The sequence below is a fragment of the Lathyrus oleraceus genome, chromosome 2 (assembly GCF_024323335.1).
Source record: "Lathyrus oleraceus cultivar Zhongwan6 chromosome 2, CAAS_Psat_ZW6_1.0, whole genome shotgun sequence".
NCBI lineage: Eukaryota > Viridiplantae > Streptophyta > Magnoliopsida > Fabales > Fabaceae > Lathyrus > Lathyrus oleraceus.
In genome coordinates, this window is record NC_066580.1 from 15,864,976 (window position 1) to 15,885,636 (window position 20,661).

General features: G+C 33.1%; 2 protein-coding genes across 2 annotated transcripts; both read right to left on the reverse strand.

The window, feature by feature from the left end:
- Positions 1 to 15,109: 15,109 nt before the first annotated feature.
- LOC127121659 (uncharacterized) lies at positions 15,110 to 15,820 on the reverse strand. Its single transcript, XM_051052114.1, has one exon. It carries the CDS (start codon positions 15,818 to 15,820, stop codon positions 15,110 to 15,112), a length of 711 nt encoding a protein of 236 aa, XP_050908071.1.
- Positions 15,821 to 17,320: 1,500 nt separating this feature from the next.
- On the reverse strand, positions 17,321 to 19,651 carry LOC127117692 (purple acid phosphatase 18). Its single transcript, XM_051047785.1, has 5 exons — positions 19,385 to 19,651; positions 18,488 to 19,156; positions 18,003 to 18,191; positions 17,823 to 17,911; positions 17,321 to 17,745 (listed from the first exon to the last, which is right to left on the reverse strand). Exons 1-5 carry the CDS (start codon positions 19,532 to 19,534, stop codon positions 17,526 to 17,528), a joined length of 1,317 nt encoding a protein of 438 aa, XP_050903742.1. The 5' UTR covers positions 19,535 to 19,651; the 3' UTR covers positions 17,321 to 17,525.
- Positions 19,652 to 20,661: the final 1,010 nt, after the last annotated feature.

Genomic DNA, 20,661 nt, shown 5'->3' on the forward strand with positions numbered 1-20,661 from the left:
GTGGAATTGCCCAAATTTGATTTTAAGCTCTACTATCTCAAGTTGAACCTTTGATTATCACTCCATCAAAATTTTCCTTATTCTACGTCTTCTTTACCCTTCAATTTCTTTTAAACATTAAAAGTTCAACACCTTAGTGCAAGAAAGGCCTCTTATGTTCATTGTCTATTTCCCTCTCGACTTTCTTTCCATTCTATTTCTTCCTCTCATGATCTCCTTAGTACGTGTCCATTTTAAATCATATGTGATTATTTTATAAATCCAACAAGGTGTTTGATACTATTAAATCGAAGGTGTAATAATATTATGATATAAGAAATATGATGCATTTGATGCACATGATTAAAGACATGATATGATAACTCTATATATACTATCTTAATTCAGTATTTGATGAAACAAGAAGATATGATAAATTAATTCTAAATCTTATTCTCTAGTTGAAAATTTTAGTATTTATTTATTTTATTTATTAATTTTAAAATATTAAAATTAAATTTAAAAAAAAGTAAAGGTAATTCTTTTACAATGTAAATTTTGTAATTTAAATACAAAATTTATGTATCCATCAATTTTATATTTTATATAAAATATTTAAAAATTCTACAAAAATGTATTTAATATGTAGAACATAATTTTTTAAATTATAATATATTTTATATTAAAAGCTTGTGTCTGATGTTAAATAAATGGTATCAATTACATGAACAATTTATTAATATTAGTATTAATTTATTTTATTTTATCTTTTACATTTATTTTAGTTTTAAAAACTAATTTGTATAACAACAATTATCTTATTTAGTAGCATGAGTTCATCAAACACATCAAACACATGTTAGAATAAATATATCATGTCACTATCAAATCATGTTCTTATTCAAGATGGAAAATATTATTGGAGAAATTCTAGAATTTCATATCCCTAGAAGTGAGAAATCTTATTTTTATTTAACTCAAACCAATTATAAAAAATATAGATTATGGATTAGTTAACAATTGCGTCGAGCTAATATTTAGACACAAGATTTGTGATACATAGTGCTACACTTGTACTGTTTGGATTGTCGAAATATGGTCTAAACAGAGAGATATCGTGTTTGCACTATACCAAAACTTTGGAGATTTCTTATTTTCAAATTCTTTATAAATCAATGTGCTTTGGGGGCACAACGTGAGATTTTGTGGTAATGGAAGATGCAAGTCGCAACCTTACTTGGTCTTGCTTACAAACTCAAAAATATTCCTAATTCGATTTTGGTTAAAACTCATAATCTAATTTTGAAGAAATTCAAACAAGTCTTGATTAACACATGCGACATACCTCTAAACCAATTTTCAAATGTTTATTTTAAATGGGATACCGTAGCTATAAAAATCCCAAATGACAAATACGTTGATGGTCTTGATAGCTGCAAGAACTTCCTTCGTGGAAGGATCCTGTTGAAAAAGGAGAATCTTTTCCAACAACTAATGCATTGCATGGAAAGTTAAATGATCTTTGGAATATTTTGGACAAATGGTCTCTTAAACCTATTGATAAGGTTTTTTTTATTTTTATTTTCATTTTCATCTAGTGAGTAACTTAAGAGTATTTTAGCAGCAGGGTCGTGGACTCTGTCTCTGAATATCCTTTGTAGATTCACCTAAATACCGAACTTCAATTCGGATCAGGTTAAAAGTATAACAATGTTAAATAAAATATACGGTCTTCCTATTGAATATTGAATACCACAAATTATTTTTCAATAGAAAGAGGTATTTGTGTTCCTCTAGCATTAGATGAAGTAACTACTAGTATTTTTTTTCTCTATTATACTAGACTTTTGGAGGATCTTGATTTGTTATAATTCTTTTCCAATTTCCTTCTTCTTGAAACTTAACCTTATGCTTTTTATGTCGATGTTGAGTACGAAAACTCCCTTCACTATGTTCTTTTTTTCCTCTTTATATTGTTGTCCATTTATTAGAACATTGGTACATACAAAAATTGCTTAGTCGAGGAAGAAAAAGATAACAAGGAAAACACTTTATGTTCCAATAAAATATAATCATCTACTAAAAAAATATACTACAACAATAGTATATGAGCTGCAAAAAAAATGATATAATCTTAATTGGATGATAAAAAAAATATTAAGTTTATTCTTATAGGCAGCAAGCCTATAAATAAGTTCTGACATCTCTTAATTGGATGTCATGATGATACCTCCAAAATTAGGAGAAAAGAGACGATCTAAATAAATACTATACTCTTTATAACTTTGCCATCATATTATAATACAAAATTATAATTATAAGGCTCATGAAATTGGGAGGAAAATATTTATTCGCTTCCATTACAATAAATAAACCATCTTAAAAAGCTACGCCTTTATGCCCACTTCCAGACCCAATCACATTTATGACCAATGCACTTACTAACATAAAACTCATTCCACTTTGGTGGACAATCATCATCAATAAAACATTCAAACTCCTCTGTAATACAAAAGGTAATAAAATAAAGTTACTAAAACATGATAAAAAAAAACTATTTACGAAACTATAAGAAAATAATGAAATTTGAGAACGTTAAAAACTACTTACCACCAACTCCTGTTCTAACGAGAAATAAGAAAAGAAATATAATCAGAACATAAATAAATTTGAGAATTTCAGCCATATTATTTCCTACAAGCAATTAAATATTTGTCAGTATTTATAAAGTTATAAAAACCTTTTATAAAAATATAATTATTATTTATTATATTTATTGTATAATTAGTGTGTTACGTTTGTCCTTTAGAACACCTAGTAATGAGGTCACATAATATTAAAAAGAAAAACTTTAACCTTTCATGAAGGTAATGAGAATATTTTTTTTAACCTTTCATTACTCATAACTTTTCATTATTATTTTTTTAAACATTTCCATGATAGTAAATTATAATTTTTCTTGTGGGACGATAATAAAATTATTTGTTTGAATAATGCATCTATATAGAATGTGAATATACATTTTAAATTTTTTGTTGTTGTAAAAATAGTTGATGAAAATAATATGTATTTAAGTTTATAATTACGAGAATATTATTTATACTATACAACATAACTTAGGAGTTCTTCCCATGACAACTATAAAGAAACAATCATAAGTTAGGAATTCTTCTCACGCCAACTATATAGAGACAATGACTCTTTGAGTAGCTCTACAATGACTCTTCAATAATACTCAAAGACTAAACTGCTTAAGCTCTATAAAAGTAACCTTATCCTTAACAATTGAAGTTGATGAACTAAGGGAGATTAAAGGATAAAAAGGTATAAATAATGTAATGCCTCATTGGTGAAACCTAAGTAACTTATCATGATAATCTCAATAAATATGTGGATAACTTAAAAAAAAAAAAAAACATACTAACACTTAAGGACTAGACAAACTGTGTTGGTCGGACCGACCGATTTAAAAGAATGGCCCATTGGATAAACTCTGCATATTACATGGGTTAAAAATAGAGATTTTTTAAATGCACCATATATATTAATAAGACACCATATGAAAATATTAAAATGTTCATAGATTTCGAAGATGCATCTTCAGACACATTTTGAGTATATATAATTTTGCCTTAATGTTAAAATACTCTAGAGATACATCTTCAAACATATTTCGAAGATGCATCTCCATACGTTATTGGAGCTTAAATCACGTCAGCTTCTCCTTCCTCATGTCTAAAAAAACTCAAAACTTTCTCAAACTTTCTCAAATTATTTTTCATCAACCAAATCCAAAATTAAACAACCAAGCTCAAAGGTTCTTCAATCAACATCAAGTACATTAGAGATATCATCCAACACCAAAGTAAAGTCAAAATTTGTAAGTTTTTTTAGTTTTTGTGTAAATGAGTAGAAAGTGATGATTTAGGTCAGAAATGAGTAGAAATTACATGAATGGTAGTTTATACATACTATAAAACATGTTTGTTGGTTGAAATAATGATCAGCCATTATTTTTTGGGTTTGTGTGTCTGCATTGCCTCCATTAAAGGACTTGAAGAGTTGCATAAAATTCCGGAGATGCATCTCCGAAAATTTTCAACGTTTAGTTTCCCAATAAGCAAAGATTCATCTCCGTAAATTATAAGTCTTTTTTTTTTGCTTTTCTTGATTGTATGGTTGCTTGTACTAATTATCTGGTTTACTTACATGTATTGTGACTGATAGAGACGATAGACTGAAGCACGAAAGGATTGCATAACATGCATCAGTGCAGAGGGAGAAAAGTTAGGTTTCGGAGGCTCTTGTTCAGTCTAGCCATGCAGATGAATCTACTTCTGGGGCTCATGTTTCTCCATACTCTTCTTACCATAGGAGACGAGTATCACCTACCGACGCACCACTGCATTCATCTTCTTGCAGGCGACAAGTTTCACCTATTCAGGTGTCAGAGGTACCTAAGTCATCGGTGGTACCTGAGGCATCACTGCCACCTCCGACTAATGAGCCTTCTGAGCCAATTCCACCTATAAATGATGATGCTTCTAAGTCAGTGTCACCGCTAGATAGTGGGGCTGTTGAGGATGATGAGCCAAAGACAACTAATGTATTTGGAGGAAACCTTATAGAGTTGTCATTGTTGTCTCTGTACCCAAATCATATTGTCAGACATATCTAAGACGAAGAGTATTGGTTGGATTCTTTCTTTTTAATTTACGTTTATTATTATATTACGAGTTTTTGACTTTGATTTATTTTTCTGTAGCACCATGATCGGTGAAGTTTATTAACCATGGTCGGAAGGTTACTGACTTGCCTCATCCGAATGAGGAATGGTTTCAGACTGCTTTGTCCCTATATGGGATGAAGGACTTATGCATGATCGGTTATGTTACGGTCAACCACAAGATTCTTAATGCATTCAGGGAGAGATGGCATACCGAGATATCGTCATTTCATCTCCCTCTTGGTGAGATGTCTATCACACTCGACAATGTGGTGTGTTTGTTGTATCTTCCGATCAGAGGGAAACTTCTAGATCATGGGAGAATTACTAGAGACTAGGCACTCAAGATGATGATAGACTATCTGGGAGTTGAACAAGAGGATGACATGAATTAATTTGGAAAAAAAAATAGAGGGGCTCATGCTAGGTTTGAATTCCTGAAAAAGGTATATACATATGATCTCCTTAGAGCCCATGAGGCTAGAGGTGATGACGAGCATGTGGGTCTCCATAGAGTGTATGCTATGAGAGCATACCTGCTATATTTGATTGGCACTATGATTTTTATGGATAAAAGTGTCGATTATACATATGTCATCTACCTACGATACTTTGAGGACTTCGAGCGGATCCATGAGTACAACTGAGGGCCATATGTTTGGTTTACTTGTACTCGAAGTTATCAGAGAGAAGTACATGGAAGACGAAGCAGGTCACATGCAACATCAAACTATTGATGGTAATATTTATTGGTCTTTTAATATTTTTGTGTCATTTTCATTTCATTTTTGCAACGCCATTACTGATGATTTATGTGTTCTTACACTTTTCAGGCTTGGACCCTCCAACACTTCCAGAACATCTCCGGTTGGGCGTGTGTATCGGCTTACATTGAGAATATGTCTTATGCTTCTGCATTTACCTCGCTCATAGGGAACCAGGCGATAAAGTCATTCAAAGTGTATCTTGACAGCTTGGTTGTCGAGGACATGCACTTCGACAACTATGTCGATCACCATGAGATGCGACTATTTGATGACATAGTGATATACTCATGATGGTTGACTTATGAATCATATCTCATTGCTCCTCATCTGCCTGAGCGCATGATGTAGAAGTTCGGCTACACTCGTACCATTCCCAGACACCCTGTTGTCTCTGCTACTCCTGATATGATACATAGAGAGATAGATGTCATGTTTGATGATTATCGTAGTCATCTGGTATCAGAGGAGACATAAAATACCATAGCTAAGAGCGAATGGAGCTATGTCGATGGGTACATCAGGTGGTTCTTCAGAGTTTCATATTTGTATATGTTGTAGGGTGCTCCATGAGATCCACCGAGGTCAGCTTATCAGAAGATACTAGAGGAGGAACAAACACAGTTAGGTCATGCTCATGATGTCTTGCCTAGATGTCGCTGCATAATGGAGATTCCGCAGACAGGAATTGACATAGGTATATTCCCTGATTGATCTAATGTGAGTGTAATACCCCAAAATTTACCCTTCCCTTTTGTATAATTCATTTGAATACATCAAATCATATCATGCATGACCATTGCATTTGGTCATGGGATCACAAGCATGGCCATTTTGTAGTTTGTATCTTAACATTATGGTTTCATCTTGTTTTGCTTAACAACTAGCCCTAACTTCATTAAGAGATGGTACTTGGTTGTTCTTGTCACTCACGTAGGTAATCATGCTCCAAATTAAGGCAAGACAAAGGCCTTTTGATCAAGAGAAATGCAAGTTGCTTTATTGTGATTCAAAGTTGGTTCATGTGTTTGTTTCCACGACACATCACTCAATCTTCGAGTTATTCTCAAGATCATTTAATCCCTAATCAAGTTTTCATCAAGGGATGATTACTCCATCATCATTGTGGATTGAAATGCAAGAAAACATCAAGTTTGCACAAAGGGGTGCAAGTTAGTTTGACCTAATTTTCAAGTATGTCATGCCTTTGGTCCAAACCCCATAACACTTTCAATTTTTATCCAAATGCCAAGCTTCTTTGATCCAAATGTGCATTTTTGGATCCTCTACAATTTTGATCCAGGGTCAAACATAAATTCATTCATTAAGGACATCATTTGTGCAAAGGATCAAGTTTCCAAAATGAGCCAAAACCTTGCAATGACCTCTACTTTTCACCCTTTCCATTTTTATCTCAAGCATTCTTTTGATCTCATTCTTTTTGCATATTGTTAAGCTTATGAAAAAGATCATTTAGCCCAAGTTTGACTCAAAATTCACAAGGTAATTAAAAGTTATGGTTGCATCAACTTAGGACCTCAAAATGACCAAACATGTTGCAAAGTGCTTGACCAATTGCCCAGCCTAAAAACCAGGTCACAACCTCATATTCACAAGTATGTAACTTTCACCTCAAAGCACATTTGGACTTGATTCTTTTTGCATCATGTTCTACCCCCATGAAGTGATCATTTGGCTCAAAGAAAATCAGAAAACACATGAGTGGATTGGAATTGGCCTAAGCATGAACACGGTGACCTAAACTCTGTTTTGCACAGTTACCTATAACGTGAAATCATGCCAAAATCAACTTGGGACCACTTATAATGCATGTAAACTTGTTTCCCATTACCAAACGCATCTGATCATAACATGAAACAACTTGCAAAGCTCCAAAATCACGAGTTTGGTGCCAAATTTCCACACGGGTTGGATCTGAAAATTCTTGAGTTGATTCACACGAATTAAGATCCATTCCACACGTACTTAAATCCCAAAACATTCCCTATAAATAGAGAAAGCTTTTGCCTTCATTTGAAAGCTTGGAAAGCCAAAGAAACTCTGAAATCATTGGAGCTTGAAACCTCAAATAACCATTCAACCATTTCCTTGATTCAAGCTCTTTTCACTTTAAATCTCCACCCAAAATCCTTCATCGGCACATTCTGAAGCTATCTGAAGCATTGTTTTGGCTTAAAGCTCCTTGGAACCAGATCTCCAGATCCACCATTGTTGACTTCTGAAGCTCTAATCGAAAAGGTAGATACGAGTTACAACTTCAAGCAAACAAGTTACCACACTTTTCACCTTACTCCACTGATCAAAAGCCCTCACTTACTTGGAATTTATTTTTAGTATCCATCATTTAATTTTACTTTAAAGAACTAGGGTTCTTCGAGTTCTTGAGAAAATTCTCCCTGCTCAGAGCTAATCAATGACTCTGATGTAGGAAGACATGAACGATGAGATGATTAGCAACTGAATCCATGTTTGATTCATGTTAAAAACACGAGTTCATGACTTTATAAAAATCTGAATCGAGGTTGAAGATGAACATGTTTCCCTTGTATTTGTCTGGTTTCGCTCCAAAATTTAAATATTAGACCAATCATGTTGCAGCGCGTGTTTTTTTCAAATGTTTTGTCAGTTGTGATCCGGTTCATTGATCCATCAAGTGAGCACGCTTTGACTTTAAATCCTGGCCATGTGATCGGATGACTGGACTTTAGTAATCAGATCTAATGACTCAGTCTTTTTTGTTTATTTAAATTTTGATTTTAATTTGTTTTTAATCCTTTTTTCTTTCAAAAATTATTTAAAATAGCTCCCTAATTCTTTTTAATTCCAAATTTTTATAGAAAATCTCTAAAAATATTTTATATTTTATTTTATTTTTAAACCATTTTAAAAATCATTTTTTGCATTTAATTCATATTTTCTTTTATGTTTCATTTAAATTTAATTAAATATTTTTATTTTAATCATTTTAAAATACTTTTCATCCCAACTTTTGAGGTCAAGTAATTTATATCTTTGTTGACCTTCTCCATTTTTCTTGGACTTTTATTTTGTGTGTTTGACCCCTATTTGACATTTTCTCTTTTATTTTATTTTATTAATCATTTTTTTATTTCTTTTTTATAATAACTTGATGTTTTGAATTAAGTTGATTGCTTGGTTGATGAGTTCTTTCGCATCTCAAGTCATTGATAGATAGACTTGAGGTTGATTCAACCTTATCTGATTCAAAACTGTTGATAGATGATTGTGAATCATCTTCAATACTTTGTATCAGTGATAGGTTATCCCTTGATGCGCCATATTCTGAGTCCTTTGATTTGTGGATAGAATGATCCCTATGTGATTGCCTTAGCTATCCTCTTCATTCTTTTTACCTTCATCTCTTCTCTTATTTTAACCATTGTGTGACATGTTGTATGAGATTAACTTTGTGTTAATTCTCTAACTTGTATGACACATACATTGTTATTGACTGACCTCGGATAGGTATGACTTCTACGTAAGTCTACTTTTGATTGCTTAACATGACTCTAAATTGTCCCGACACAATTCATTGACCATTAACTTCTAACATTACTTTGTGCTCTTTACATTATTCCCATTTAATTCTTGTCATTTAATTCAAGTCATTTAGTTTATGTCATTTACATTTATGTCATTTGCTTAATGCACTTTAATTTTATGTCTCGTTAATCATCATTTACTTCATACTCTATTCATATTGCCTTATTCATCCGTTGCTTCTTATCTGGTTTGATTGATCTGCTTGTTAATCTTAAATATCAAAACATGATAAAGTGACTTGGACTTAATCTTAAACCTATGTTGACTTGGAGTGTTGAAAACCTCTTGGACTATGGACTTGGACTAGGGTTTAAAACCTTTGCTTGACTTGGAGTGACCTTGGACCTATGGACCTTATGGACACTTGAACTGGCTTTGCTCCTATTGAACTTTTGAGCATGTGGCCTTATTCATTTGTTTTATTCATCTGCCTCTTGCATTCATCTGCTTAGGCTCATCACACATTCACACACACATGACTTTCTATTGGGCTACCTAACAATGAGACATAGGACATTACATTTTGCATCTGCTTGGCTTTCTCTTGGGCTACCTAATAATGAGGACTTAGGTTGTTTTGTATGATCATACATCTTTCTTTGTTTATCAATTTTATTCCTTTGATTTGGATTAATCAAATTCCACTTTGATTAACTAGATTTTTTCATCCAATACACTCCCCATTTGTCTTTGTCAAGTGACCGTAAGTCCCTTGGTCACTTGATGGGACTTGTCTCTGTTACTTAGAGCGTCAACCTCTCAACAAGTACAAGATTCCCAGTGGACTACAAATCTCCTCATCAGATCTTAGTCATCTGACTCATCCCCACAAGCATCTTTGGGGCAACTTCTTCGACAACTTGCCAATCATTGACTAGACTTGCATGTTATGAGCCTTAAAGAAAAGATAATGATGAGAGGGGATCTTCCCTACACTTGTCTAGAATATCTATGGGTACGGGACAAATGACCCAGTTGCTCAGAGTATTTACCTTTGTTCATATACTTTAGTGCAATTCCAATCAATTCACTGTCAAGTTTGCAACTAGCCTTGTGGCTCTTTTCATCTCATCTCTTGGTTTTGACACTACTTTTATTTCTCTTATTGATTATGACACCACAATTCAGGGACACACCTAATGGTTAACCCCCTCTCTTGGTTTTTACACCACACTTTTATTTATGTTCTTGGTTATGACACCACAATTCAGGGACACGCCTCATGGTTAACCCCCTCTATTGGTTTTGACACCACTCTTATATTTCAGTTCTTGGACACCACAATTCAGGGATACACCTCATGGTTAACCACCTCTCTTGGTTTTGACACCACCTTTATCTTCCAGTTCTTGGTTATGACACCACAATTCAGGGACACACCTCATGGTTAACCCCCTCTCTTGGTTTTGACACCACACTTTTATTTATGTTCTTGGTTATGATACCACAATTCAAGGACACACCTCATAGTTAACCCCCTCTATTGGTTTTGACACCACTCTTATATTTCAGTTCTTGGTTATGACACCACAATTCAGGGGTATACCTATATGGTTACCCCCCCCCCCCCCTCTCTTGGTTTTGACACCACTTTTATCTTTCAGTTCTTGGTTATGACACTGTAATTCAGGGATACACCTATATGGTTAACCCCCTCTCTTGATTTTGACACCGCTTTTATCTTTCAGTTCTTGGTTATGACACCTTTATGGTTAACCCCCACCTTTTCTTGGTTTTGACACCACTTTTACCTTTTATTATTGGTTAAGACACCACAATTCAGGGACACACCCTCATGGTTAACCCCATATACTTTCCTTTCGGGATACACCTTCGTGGTCATTCCCCATTTATTGGTTATGCCACCACCTTTACCCTTTTCTTTCCGGTTTAAACTTCACCCTCAATTATATTTTTTTCTCAATCTTTGTCCTCCGAACTACGAAGCTCTGACTTCCTTATTGTATTATAAGGATATGTAGGCACGAGGATGTGAATCCTTGGCGGGCACACTCCTCTCTTTTCTTTATCCTCCCCGGTTCAACGAACTACGAGGCTCTAACTTTCTTATTGCACCATGAGAATACGTAGGCATAAGGTTCATATCTTCCTACCCAAGAATCTGATCAAGTATACATGTAACACACTCAAATAGCCAGCAAGCTACCTAGTCTCAAATATTAAAATATTTGGATGTTTATGTTTTACTTATGTTCCACACATTAAAAGAGAAAACCTAGGTAAGAAAGTTGAACCCGATATCTTTATGGGTTATAGCTTAACATCTAAAGCTTATAGAGTTTTCCAACTTAACACAAGGAAAATTTTGATAAGCATAGATGTGCAGTTCATGGAGAATGAGCAGTTGAATTGGAATGATACAGAAAATAAGTCAATAGTTGACTTTTTGCAAAATTAAGATGATTTAGTTGATGATCCTCTTGTAAGAGGTACTAGATTGCTCTCAGATATTTACCAAAGATGTGATTTTGAAGTCCTTGAACCTGCGGGATATTGGGATGCAAAGGAAGATTCTAAATGGAAGACAACAATGCATGAGGAGCTTACCAGGATTAAAAAAAATCCAAACTTGGAAACTTGTTAAAAGGCATGAACATAAAAGAGTCATATGTGACAAATGGGTGTTTAGAATAAAGCTAAGTGTGTATGGATCAATCAACAAACATAAAGCTAGGTTAGTGGTTAAAGGGTATGCTCAAATTTTCGGAGTAGATTTATTTGGCACATTTTCTCCAGTTACAAGGCAAGATTATATTTGAATATTTTTAGCTATTGTTGCTCAAAAGGGATGGAAAATATATTATCTTGATGTCAAGTAATCATTCTTAAATGGATTTCAAAAGGAAGAAATATATGTTGAGCAACTTGAAGATTTTGCTGTAAAAGGGCATGAAGATAAGTTTTATCTATTAAAGAAGGTCTTGTATGGTTTGAAACAAGCTCCAAGTGCTTGGTACAACAGGATTGATGAATACTTAGAGAAGTCAGGCTTTGTTAAAAGTCTAAGCGAATCCACTTTATATATCAAAGGTGATTAAGTTATTTTTTTGGTGATTTCTTTGTATATTGATGATCTCCTAGTTACTGGCAACATTGTTGAACAAATTCAGCGGTTCGGGGATGACATGATGCAAGTGTTTGAGATTTCAGACTTGGGAGAAATGTCTTATTTCTTGGCATGGAAGTTGAGCAGAAAAATGATGATATATGTATTTGCCAAAGGAAATATGCAGATGAGATGTTAAATAAGTTTAACATGGAGAATTGTAAAAGCACGAGCACTCTTATGTGTCCAAAGGAAAAGCTATGTAAGGACGTTGAAGAAAAATAGGTGGATGAAGCACTCTAATGAAGTTTGATTGGATGCTTAATTATCTTACAACTACAATACCATATATTTTGTATATTGTAAATGTTCTTTCAAGATTCATGAATTATGCTAAGGAATCTCATTTCAAAGAAGTAAAAAGAGTGTTGAGGTATGTCAAAAGGGCTTTAAATTATGGTATCAAGTTTCATAGATCGAAAAATTTCAAGTTGCAAGGTTACTCTGATAGTGATTGGGTAGGATCTTTAGATGACATGAAAAGCACTTCATGCTACTATTTTAGTTATGGATCAGGGATATTCTCTTGGAGTTCAAAAAAAAAAGAAATCATGGCACAATCAACAATTAAATCAGAGTTTATTGCAGCCACAACAGCTGTTAATCATGTCTTGTGGCTAAGAAAAATTCTAATTGATTTGCACTTGAAGCAAAGGGAAACTACTGAGGTAATGGTGGACAACCAGGCAGCCATAGTCATCTCTAAAAATCCAGTATTTCATGAAAAACAAAGCATCTTAGCATCAAATTATTTTTTCTCAGAGATGTACAAAAGGATGGAGATGTGTGTTTGAAGTATTGCAAGACTGAAGATCAATTGTCAAATATCTTTATAAGAGTTCTTCAAAAAGGCAGATTTGAATTATTAAGGGAGAAACTTGGAATATCCAACCACTAATACAAAGAGGAGTGTTAAATTTATGTATCGGTAACTCTTATTGTCACCTGCACTAATTGATAATGTCTTTAGGAGTGTTTATTTTAATATTTCAATCTAATTAGCTAATAAAATATGGTTAAAGTTTAGGAGTCAATTATGGCTAAAGTTTAGGAGTCACTTAGTCAATATTTGTTTTTTATTTCTATCACAACTTTGTATTTAAAGCATATTGCTATTTAATACTACCTCCGTTTTTTATTATATGTCACTTTGGAAAAATATTTTGTACCACAATATAAGTCGTTTTATAATATCAATGAACCATTAATGTTATTTTTTCTATTATACCCTTAAATATTTATTATTTTCTCTCCTTTCAATTATGTTAATTTGTCTTTCCAATACCATTAATAAAGGATAATTTTGTAAAATCCTTCATAATTTATCTTTTTCATACCATAATTATTACATTTCTTAATACGTGTGAAAAGTCAAAAACGACTTATAATAAAAAACGGAGGGAGTAAAAGTTAAGTTTTTCTCTTCCTTATTTTATGATCCACATTTAATCATCAATAAATGAAGATCCGACACTTTCTCTTACAATTAAGTTAGTTAAATCAACATCTACACAATATAAAGTATTGTTATTTAGATTTTTTTTTATAGTTTTATCAACTCTAGATTGAGTATTGATACTCTCCATTTTTTAAAAGAAATTTAAGAAATAGAAAATATCATTACTAATGTTTTTATTATATACAAGTCAAATTATAATAAATATCAAAGTTATTAATAGCGGATAACGGAGCAGACGATCCAAAAAACGGGATAGCGGGATAAGTTTTTGTCAAAAATATGTCATATACTTAATGAAAATTCAAACTTAAAATCTTAAAATTCAAACATATAGAAGATTCACAACATCACATCTTAAAATTCAAAGTTCAAACTTAGAACTATTATATGAAAATTCAAACTTAAAATGCAAAAGATCATCATCAAAATGTATTCTTCATATATCATCAAAATATTCCTCCAATTCTTCATCTTCTTCAACATCTTCTACCACCACTTATTGTGCCCTAGATGTACTTGCACCTTCAAGTAGTCTTGACCTCCTAGTGTAAATTACAGGCTCATTAACCCCACTTGCTTCGGTAACTTGTGCCCAAGTTAAATCATCATCTTCATGAACCAAATCTTCTTGTAAAGGTTCACCATCTTCTCTCATCTCTCCCATCTCTTCCACCAACCATTGAGTGTGATAATTAATTTCACCAAATTCCATAGGATCAATCTTATCCCGAATTTCAAATCTTTCAACCAATGCTTGGTTATACTTTATGAAAACCAAGTCTTGCAACCTTTGATGCTCCAACTTATTTCGCTTCTTGGAATGAATCTAAAATACAATAATTTGAAGTATCAATTTAATAATACTTGAATGTAAGATAATTTAATATCCTATTAAAAAAATTAATACTTACATGCTCAAAGATGCTCCAGTTACGCTCACATCCGGAAGCACTGCAACCCAAACTCAACACTTTAACAGCCACCAATTGCAAATCAGGAGTTTCAGCTCCATAAGACTTCCACCATTCAACTGCAAGTAAAAAAAATCAATAATTGTCGACTTGAAGCTAATTGTCAAATTCCAATAATTGTAAAAAAAATTAACTTCCATCTTACCTGGAGCTAATGTCATCCTTTGTCTAATTGTCGCTCTTATACCAAAGAGACATGTATCACCCTTGTACTGTGCCAATTGGACTGAAACCCTTTTTCATCACAAGTGAACATCTCTCTAAGCTTATTTTTTAGCTCTTGCAACCTTTGTAGAGTAAGGAAAGATGTAGCAAATCTTGTCACTCCATTTTTAACCAATTCAACATTGCCAGTAATCTTTCTCATTAGATTCAAAGCAAATGTGTGGTTATAAATGTAACCAACAACCTTAACTCCATTTTTTATAACCTTATCAACCTTTGGTCTTTTCATATGTCTTCTAACATAATGTCGATACAGTGAGCTGCACATGGAGTCTAAAACATGTTTGGCCTTTTTGAAGTTAATATTTTACCCGCCGCTACATAATTACTTCCATTGTCAGTAATCAATTGAACAACATTTTGTTCACCCATTTCCTCAACAAAAGTGTCCAACAACTCAGCCAGCTTATCCCCCGTCTTAGCATAGTTAGAAGCATCCACACTTTTCACAAACATGGTTCCCGCCGGACAATTGGCCAAGAAATTTATCAAGGTTCTACCTTTTCTATCCGTCCAACCATCTGACATAATTGAACATCCATATTTATTCTTTTGAACCTTGTGATTCTTCAACAAATCTTTTGTATATTCCAACTCCTTTTGAAGGAGTGGAACCCTAAGTTCATGAAAACTTGGCAGTTTCAAATGAGGACCATAACTTCCAACGGCTTCCAACATCAACTTAAAGGCTTTTGCGTTTGCTACATTAAAAGCAATTCCACATGTATAAACAAAGCGAGCAATATATTGCACGGTTCTTGCCCTCGCTTCTTTATCACAAGCATCATTGAGGCTTTTGTCCTTAGTCTTATTAAAAACTAAATCCAATGATCCTTTAGTCCTCTTGACAGCCATTGAAGATGTCTCAGCAAGTCTCTTTCCGCTTCGAATTCGACTTATTTCCTCAATTTCATTTGTCTCATCCGCATCTAACTGGACCAACACTTCTTCTATTCCTCTTTTAATCCTCTTTTTCTCAACCATGTTGGCATGTAATATTGCTTTAACTTTCGCCGGTATTTTCAAGCAAGCAACTACATCACCTTTTATTCATAATTGATGCTTTTTTGCTCTACTAATTCCCTCACTACTAGTCATATTACAAAAATCATATGTCACCTTCTTCTTGTTATTTATATCCTGTCAATGATTATATTGCCATGCTATATCAATATTAATACCGTTTGGTTTGAAGGTTTGACCACATGAAATAACCGAAGTAGAATTCGGTGTAGAGGAAGATGTTGTCATGATCCTTTTATAAAAATAAACATAACAAATAAAATTATAAATATAAACCAAAACAAAGTTAATAAACATAGAAAATAAACATAATATGAAATCAACATAACATATAAAATTTGTTTATATATTTCTCAGTTGAACACAACATAATAATTTGTTTATAACATAAGAAATAAACATATCAAATAAAGTTAAAATAATAAACATAAGTATATTATAAATTAAAATATATACAGAAAGTTAATATAAATATAATAAACAAAATATATTATAAAGAGAAATATAAATATTATATACAGAAAATTAATATATATATATATATATATATATATATATATATATATATATATATATATATATATATATAAACAAACAAAAGTATAGTATAAATAGAAAGTTAATAATAAACAAACAAAGTATATTATAAATATATATATTATAAACATAAACAAACAAAGTATATTATAAATATAATAAACATAACTTACAAATTAAAATAATTCCAGAAAAACAGAGGAGAGAGGGAGACCGCCGGAGGAAATAGTATCGGAGAACGGAGAGACGGCCGGAGATGGAGGAGAGACGGCCGGAGAGCAGTGAGGAAAGCGTGAGAGTGAGGAGATGAAAAGTGTGAAGAAAGAAAAAGAGGAGTTAGGACAAAACAACAGTAAACAACGTGAAGAAAACATAAAAAAAAAAAAAAAAAAATCTTTTAATAGTTTTAAAATATAAAGATAAAATAGTAATTTTTTTAAAAAAAATTATAAAAAAAAAAAGAAAACGGCGACGACCGCTCCGCCCCGGGTGCACGACACGACCCGCGACCCCGCCAAAAGTGGCCGCGATCTCAGACTGAAAAACGCTCCCCCTTATTCTCGCGGGGAGGGGCCGCTCCGACCGGACCGCCCTGATAACCCTGATAAATATATGTCACACACTTTAAGGATATATGCATTTATAGTTCAATATTTTAGTAATTATGCTCTTCATTTCTTTTGAAAAATGGAGAGGATCTCAATTCCTCTAAAGGCATGTAAAATGAATTGAGGATCTCTCCATTTCTTGAGAAATGAGGTGTGAAATAGTTTTAAAGTAAACAAAAATAGTAATGTATGTATTTTTAAAATTAGTCATATTTATGAATGTTGATAAATTATGAAAGATATTTATGAATGGTGATAAATTATGAAAGATATTTATGAATGTCACAACTTACAATTAGTTGTATTGTATGGCGTGTCATACTCAAATTTGTTTTCTTCAATTAGCTTAAGCATAAAAAGTATAAATGTCACTAACGAATTTTACAAATTCAGACAATACATGCAATATCATTTCCTGCAAAAAGACCACTAGCTTTACACACCATTTACAGATAATTCCATGTCCTTGGAGTATATTAATATATACAGCATAACCAGCACCTATAACAGAAATGAAACAGTTAGGGTGTTACAAGCATGCTCCTCAGCTTGTGTCTGTTCTCGTCGACACATCCTGAACTTATCAAAGAGGTTATCCAGATATCATCGGCCTTAACTGCCTCGTCATTATCATTCCTATGCCAACTCCAGAACGCATGAGTTGAGTTTACAATCTTCAGCTCACCGTGACCAAAACTCGCTTCGCGGAATTCCGACCACTTTGGCTGTGGATTTATGTATCTGCATGCATATTGATAAACAACTTTAGTAGTACTTTTTTCACATAACAAACAATTCAGATAACAGATACTACTTACCTATGAGCTAAGCCTTCTCTGTTTCCACCATCGCCGATAGTTATATGAACAGCGCCACAAGGATCCAATCTTCCATTATACACGCGTTTCTGTCAATCAGACAAAGCACAGCTTAAGACCAAGTTTCCATTGAATCGTGCTTAAAATTTTAAAATAAAGGCGAAACCATAAAAGGCATACCGAACGTTCGTAAGCATGAACATGACCAGCAAGAACTAGATCAACGCTGGCAGCGTAAAGCAATGGCTCCATGGCTGCCATCATATCATCCCCTGCGCCCTGATGAGCCTTGTTGCTATTATACCACGGCACATGAAATAACACAAGCAGCCAAGGTGTCCTTTTCCGATCCACCTTTGACAGATCTTCCTGTTGACGATAAATGACTTATTTGAGTTTATCTACTAACATAAACACTAAACACTAATGAGCCTATTCGAGAGAGTTTATGGAAAGAGTTTAAGAATTGACCATTAGTTGTTTCAGCTTATTTCCAAAAGCTATCAAGGATAACTTATGAAAACAACTTATAGCTTATATAAACACAGTTTGAATTTATTTTTTGTAGAAATAGCTTATGCATAAACATGTATATAACACAAGGTTATGCTATAAGCACTTAATTAAGTTGTTTATCCAAACACAAGCCAAATCTAAACACTAACCTTTAGCCATCGGTATTGTTCCGAGTACACACCATAGTCTGCATAAGACCCAAGCATAATAACATGAACACCTGCAACTTCAAAAGAATAATAAAGATTTGAAGTTGATCCACTTTCCTCAAATGGCATTTTCCATCTCGAATTATACGACACAAACTCATCTGTTAACAATAGTATATTCTCTTGTTCATGATTTCCTTGCGTTACCATCCATGGCCTCGCACTGGCAAGCGGCTCCACTAGCCTACCAAACGAGTCCCAAAGATGTTGCATACAATCAGCATACGAAAGATCACCCGGAAGAAGGTAAACATCATATTTACAACGATCAATGTGGTCCAATGTTGATTTAGTCCAGCCAGTTTGTCCTAAATCGCCAGCCACAGCAAAAGTAATCGGAAATACCGCTGGAGGAGTTTTGAGTTCGAACTCAGGACCTTGTCCACCGCATCGGTAGAAATACACAGTACCGTATTCCAAAGGTCCAATAACAGTATGGTGTATCATTCCTGAGCTATATAACAGATAACTATAAGAAGTAAACTCTCCTTCAGATACTGAATCATATCTACCCGGTAATGTTCCATATTCTACAAATGAAGGTGAATGTTTGTCATCAGTTATCCATGTTATTCTCATGTGCTTCTCTCCTGCCAAAGAAATGTGTACCTGAAAATAAAAATCATATCAATTTTTGCATCTTTAAGAAACTCAAATTTCTAATAGGTTTAATAGTTTCTAATATAATCAAATACATAAAAAAAAACTATAAAAAAAGTCTAGATTATTTCATCTAAATCGAACAATTACATGTGATAATAAAACAATAGGGTTACTGATTTCATCTAAATCAAACAATAACGTTACAATTGATGAACAAGAGAAAGAGGGTTTGACCTGTTGAGGGTAAGAGTAAGGGTTGGATTTGGAATTCCATGGGAATGGGATGTTCAAGGTGTTTCGAGGCAAAGGGCGAACGTATTCAGCAGATATGGTTGCAGAAAGAAGAATTGGAATGATAATAGTAAGAATGAAAGTGAGTTCCATGATTGATGATGATATTGAAGTTTGGTGTAACAGTAGCAGGTGGAGAGAAGGAAGAGCACGACAACAAAGTACTTCCACTTCCGATCTTCTGTTTTATCATCATCCTTGTAATGTAACAATTTTATTACCAATTTTGTCCTGTGTGTCGTTTTAACTTCTTCTTCTTAACTTAATCAGTTTACAAATTCATTAAGTCTCTTTTAATTAGAAAATATAACTAATTTATATTTGTAAAATTATAATTAATATAATATTTTAACTTAATCAATTTACAAAGTCATTAAGTCTCTTTTATGTTTGTTAGAATGGTGCACCTTTTGAAAAGTACTTAAAACTTGTCCTCTCTTCTTGTATTTGTTAATCATTTGTCTAAATAGAAACATGAAAATTATTTGATGGACTATATTGTCATGATATTTTTATTAGAATTTTTTATCCAAATGATTTAGTATTTCAAAAAAAATCTCAAAATAATTTATATTTTGGATCATTTTTCAAATTACCCCGCTTTAAAAAATACATTAAAACATTTGTGACAGATCAATTGACGACTACTTTCTAATTTAAAGAGGAGATTTCAATTGGATTGACTTCTGCACCTAGTGTTGTTAATCCAATTGGCGCATATGTGTTAGGTTTAAGAGGTGACGTCAATTGGTCTGACATTTATGCGTGTTGTGTAATTTTTAGTATAAATATAAGTGTGGTGTGATTCATTTTTCACATCTTTTCTCATTATATTGCAAACAAGATTTGTCTTCGTCGTCGCAATGAGAAAGTGATTTATTCGAGAGACAAGTCTCCGATGGAGATGCCCTTCTGGAACGTTTGTAGTTTCGAGCAACTACAGAGGAAGCTAATTCGTTGGTTAGACGGAGATATACCTAAATGCAAAAAAAATAGAAGTATTGAGAGACACGATGTCGTGTGTGGGTGGGTGCGAGTTAAAAATGATAAGGATGCGAGAGAAATGATGTTTAGACCAAATGATATCAATTTGATTGTTGTAACTAGTTAAAAATATTGTAAATGTTGTTGTTTAGTAGTTTTATTTGTATTGATATTTGTTGTATTTGTTGTTTATTTAGACTTGTTGTTTGTTTTGTGTATCTGGTTTCTTGTTGGAA